Genomic DNA, 5,060 nt, shown 5'->3' with positions numbered 1-5,060 from the left:
TGCTAGGAATCTGCTTTTTACACATTAAGTTTAAAGTGCTGTGTTATAAGAACAGAGCCTAAGTTAGGCCCTCTTATTTTGTAGGGGTGAACATATTTCACCTATTTTAGTATCTCTTCATTGGCTTCTTTGTTTAGGCTACATCAAGAAAATTATCTTTTCTCCGATTGTTATTGTGTTTCTCATATAATTCATTTTCTGTTTACGACTAGTTTTACTACTTTTGTATAAGTTCGTATTGCTTCTTTGTATTATTTGATCGAATAATCGAATTTTTTTATTCATAAAGTTGGCTAGCCTATGTTTACAGTCCGCACATCCGAATAGGAAAAGTGCATTGAAATAATAATAATAATAATAATTATTATTATTATTATTATTATTATTATTATTATTATTTTGATTATTATGATTGTTATTATTATTATTATTATTATTATTATTATTAATAATAATAATAATAATAATAAATATATTATTATTATTATTATTAATAATAATAATAAATATATTATTATTATTATTATTATTATTATTATTAAGCGGGCTGCATGGGAGACTATAGACTATAGGTTTAGTCCATTACCTTGTTTTAGTAACAAGTTTCACTTGCGAGTATGATTTAAGAGAACAGCCATGTTTTGTTTCCCCGCCTACTCTCCGCATTTTAGACGAGAGGTTCACAGAATCTGCCCGCAGTCTGCGTGTTAGAGAAAGGGAGACGCTGTGCGATGCGATGGTTTAACGCGCGCCGTGGGCGGCGTGCGCTGGTTTCGCTGCTGTTCTGGGTCGGCTGTCAAATTTGCGCAGCACAGTGGGAGCTGACGCTTCTGCACACAAACGATGTCCATGCACGCATCGAAGAGACAAACAAGGACTCTGGCAAATGTACCAAAGGTGGCTGTTTCGCTGGAGTAGCAAGGCGAGCTACAAAAATAAAGGAAATACGTGATAAAGAGAAGAACGTGTTGCTCTTAGATGCGGGGGATCAGTTTCAAGGCACTGTGTGGTTTAACTTTTATAAAGGCAAAGAGGCGGCATACTTCATGAACAAACTCGGATACGATGCCATGGTAGGTGGATAAACATATTTTTGGTATTTTACGCAGAATCTTTATCTTACGAACACTGTTTAAAATTTAGGACAAGATTATGTAGTGCATCCAAATGATGTAATCCAAGCGCTGCTTGGATCTTGTATGTGTCCAAGTTTTTTGTTGTTTTTTTTTCTTTTCTTTGCTATGCTTTCCTTTCTTTCCTTTTAATTTATTTTCTCAGAAAAGTTGAGAGATCATGAATTAAGCAAAACTCATAATCCCGCTTTTAAGTCATCTGCCCTTCTCCGACGGAGCGTCCGTTGCTCTGACATTACACGGTACAAAATATGGAACTGTAGTCACCTAGTATAGGAACGACAACTCTTCAGACTGGAGTGAGGGAAACCTCTCTTAAGTTCTAGCAACTCTCGATAGATGGGCAGCCACCAGTTAAAGCACTTCACTCTGTGAAAACTTCCGGGAAACGATTGTTTGCGCTGTTTTACATCTTAATGTACGATTACTTCAGATAAAAACATTTATATAAACATTTACCGGTTTTCGTATAAACATTTCACGGTTTGCTCACTTGTTGGTTTCGAATATTTTCCATTCTTTATAAGTGAGCTATATGGAACCTGTTTTTTTTTCTTACCCTTTTCTTTTCAGCACTTTGTTTACAGTATCCTTGTAGATTCGCTAACTTCTCCGTCTTGTTTATCGTTTTCTTCCACTGAGTAACGGGGACTCTGGCAGAAAGGTGAAAATGTCCAAGTACGCAAAAAATCGACAGTTCTGTCAAAGCCAAACCTTCGTGCACATAGCGTCAATAATTTCTTATAATGATTCATAACATTAGTGAAAGTATCAATCTTTAAATAAACACTAATGCAGAATATAGTATATACTCTAATACAGTATATGCAATATACTTACTGTACACCCTGGTGTTACACTACTACCATTGCACAAAGTATTATTTGCATGGTGCGTCATTCTCAAAACCACATTCATCCTGACATGGTAGAGACTCTTGAGCTGTTTCTGGTTTAACAGGGACAGCGGTTTAATTTTTTTTTTTAAAGAATCTGAAGTATAATTCCTCCACTATTGCTTCTTCATTTTAAAAAAGGGCAGAAGTCATATCCTCAAACTTGTCAAATCTGAATATATTAACCCTTTTTACATTATCCCACTATATAAAAATTTTCATAATTTAAAGAGAATGGGGTAGTGCTGACATTCCCACTATTTCACATTTGTTCATCAAATGCAAGAACTCAGTGTTTCTCTAACCAGTTGTCTGAGTCCCAACCAGTTGCACTTGGACCATGGATCAAAGGGGGGGGGGGGGGGGGGGGGGGGGTCTGGAAAGCCTGGCTTAACCTCGGCACAAACTTCAGGTCACTTGTGCACCACCTGTGTCATCATTAGAGCAAGCATTGCTTTCTGGGCTGGTGTTCAGGGACACCTATGGCACATAAACATTGAAGGTGTTTCCCTAAGGCTAGTCAGTTTTTCCTATTGTCAAGATTTCCTTGAACGCCAGGGGAGTGCAGCCATGTTCTGTGGGATGTGCTACCCTGCAGCATTTAACATGTGTTTTTCTTGTTCAGTTGCACTTAAGCTTAAACTCTGCAGGAGCAGTAGCTCTCCAGAAGAGAGGCTGGGCTCCCCTGCCTCAGTTCATCTGCACTGTGTTGTTTTTATTCCAGAAAAGGGAGAGTAGAAATAGCTCAAAACAGCCTTCAAAGCTTCCTCTTTTGAAATTTTTTAGCTCTCTTAAAGTGACTTGTTTATTGCTTGTCAGGTTTTATAGTTTGCAAGGCAATTAGGCATCAAATATAAACATCAGAATGAGTTTCTTAAGGCTGTGTGTGTGTGTGTGTGTGTGTGTGTGTGTGTGTGTGTGTGATTCTACTCTCTAGGCCCTAGGGAACCATGAGTTTGACAATGGAGTGGATGGTCTCATTACACCCTTTCTTCAGATGGTAAATTGCACTGTGCTCAGTGCTAATATAAAGCCAGATGACAATCTTGCACCAAAGATTAGCGGATATTATTTATCTTATAAAATCTTCACTGTCAACACCGAGAAAGTCGCTGTAGTGGGATACACATCTAGGGAAACTCCTGCTCTCTCACTGCCAGGTACATTTGTTTTCACTCATGATCTGCTCAGTAGTATTTAAAAACCACAAAGTTCACAGCTCAAAGTTCAAAGATCACAGCTCTGGATGTCCATAGTTCCACAGCAGCATGACTGATATGTTGACAAAAGCACTGCCTGAAATGGAGACATGTACGTGCGCACATAGACGCGTTTTCTCAAGCTAGTTTTATAGACGCGTTTCCTCAAGCTAGTTTTATAGACGCGTTTTCTCAAGCTAGTTTTATAGATGCGTTTTCTTAAGCTAGTTTTATAGACGCGTTTTCTTAAGATAGTTTTATAGATGCGTTTTCTTAAGCTAGTTTTATAGACGCGTTTTCTCAAGCTAGTTTTATAGATGCGTTTTCTTAAGCTAGTTTTATAGATGCGTTTTCTCAAGCTAGTTTTATAGACGCGTTTTCTTAAGCTAGTTTTATAGATGCGTTTTCTTAAGCTTAACCAGTTTTGTTATTCTTAATTTTATCATGTTAATTTTTGTTTTTTTTTTAAACTGTACAAAGTACATGCTCTTAAAATATTAAGCATTGTCCTTTCCAAAGTCATCTTTTTTTCAGTCTTCCTCAGTGGTCAGGTTTATAAGAATATTGCTGCTAGATCTGGTATTCCACATGGGTTTTGGCTGCAGGTCCACATCTGCGTTTTGAAGAGGAGGTCAGCTCTTTGCAGATGGAAGTCTCCAAGCTCATCACCCTGGGCATCAACAAGATCATTGCTCTCGGCCACTCCGGCTTTGCCGTGGACAAGGAGATCGCCAAGAAGGTTCAGGGACTGGATGTGGTCATCGGCGGACACACCAACACTTTCTTATACACGGGTATATATCTTATACACTTTCTTATACACATTCCAAGCATCCGCTCCAGGTGAAGGATTTTTCGGAATGTTGGCTGGTCAATTTCCTTTAGTATTTGTGTTAGTGCAGGTTACTATGGTGATGTTTCACACGGTGGTGTAAAAAATTGAAGACAATATTATTCGGTTCCATAAAACCTTATCATATGACTTTTCCATTTTTTCCGAAAAACCTGTGTGAAAGTTGGGAAGTTTGTTCACATAACTTGAACTGTTGTCCATTTCATTCCAGTAATACTCCTTAATTATCCTATTAATTATCCTTGAAATTCAGAAATGTGCTTTGTGAACATCTGACAACTGTTCCAGCCATAGTATGGCAATACTATGAGGATATTATTAGACCCTTCTATTATAACTAGAGCAATTTAATTTGCCGGTAGTCCATAGCCTGTACAAATTCTGTCCCAACATTCTGGTTTAAAAATAACACCCACTGGAAGACAGTATCTTGCCAAAGTGTATTTTTAGTTGGGGACACCAGCTACTGTGTTCACACTTTCTGTAGCAATAAGAATGTCATAGTTTCTGCACAACCTCAAGCAAAGAAGAAAATGAATTATGAGAACAGAAAGTAGTGATGTTAGTTTATCTATTGTTGAACCGCTTCATTTAAAAATAAATTGTGTGTGTGTGTGTGTGTATATATATATATATATATATATAGAGAGAGAGAGAGAGAGAGAGAGAGAGAGAGAGAGAGCACTAAGTTTTCTTTCTTACTACAAGTCATAAAGGGAAAAAGTGCAGTAAAGCAGTTGGATGCCAAGGTGGACCACTTCCATTACTGTTTACCTTAAGGTGGACCACTTCCATTACTGTTTACCTTAAGGTGGACCACTTCCATTATTGTTTACCTTAAGGTGGACCACTTCCATTACTGTTTACCTTAAGGTGGACCACTTCCATTACTGTTTACCTTAAGGTGGACCACTTCCATTACTGTTTACCTTAAAGTGGACCACTTCCATTACTCTTTAGCTTAAGGTGGACCACTTACT

General features: G+C 37.8%; 1 protein-coding gene across 1 annotated transcript in view; it reads left to right on the top strand.

Annotated features, from left to right (window-relative positions):
* The first annotated feature begins 708 nt into the window (after positions 1-708).
* nt5e (5'-nucleotidase, ecto (CD73)) overlaps positions 709-5,060 on the top strand; it is a 14,657-nt gene continuing 10,305 nt past the window's right edge. Inside the window, exons 1-3 of the mRNA XM_035529405.1 lie at positions 709-1,073; positions 2,966-3,188; positions 3,833-4,021. Coding sequence (XP_035385298.1) covers positions 732-1,073; positions 2,966-3,188; positions 3,833-4,021 — 754 coding nt within the window. The 5' untranslated portion in view covers positions 709-731. The remainder of the gene's footprint in view (positions 1,074-2,965; positions 3,189-3,832; positions 4,022-5,060) is intronic.

The sequence above is a fragment of the Electrophorus electricus genome, chromosome 8 (genome assembly GCF_013358815.1).
Source record: "Electrophorus electricus isolate fEleEle1 chromosome 8, fEleEle1.pri, whole genome shotgun sequence".
NCBI classification, from domain to species: Eukaryota; Metazoa; Chordata; class Actinopteri; order Gymnotiformes; family Gymnotidae; genus Electrophorus; species Electrophorus electricus.
This window is presented reverse-complemented; position numbering and strand designations above follow the sequence as displayed.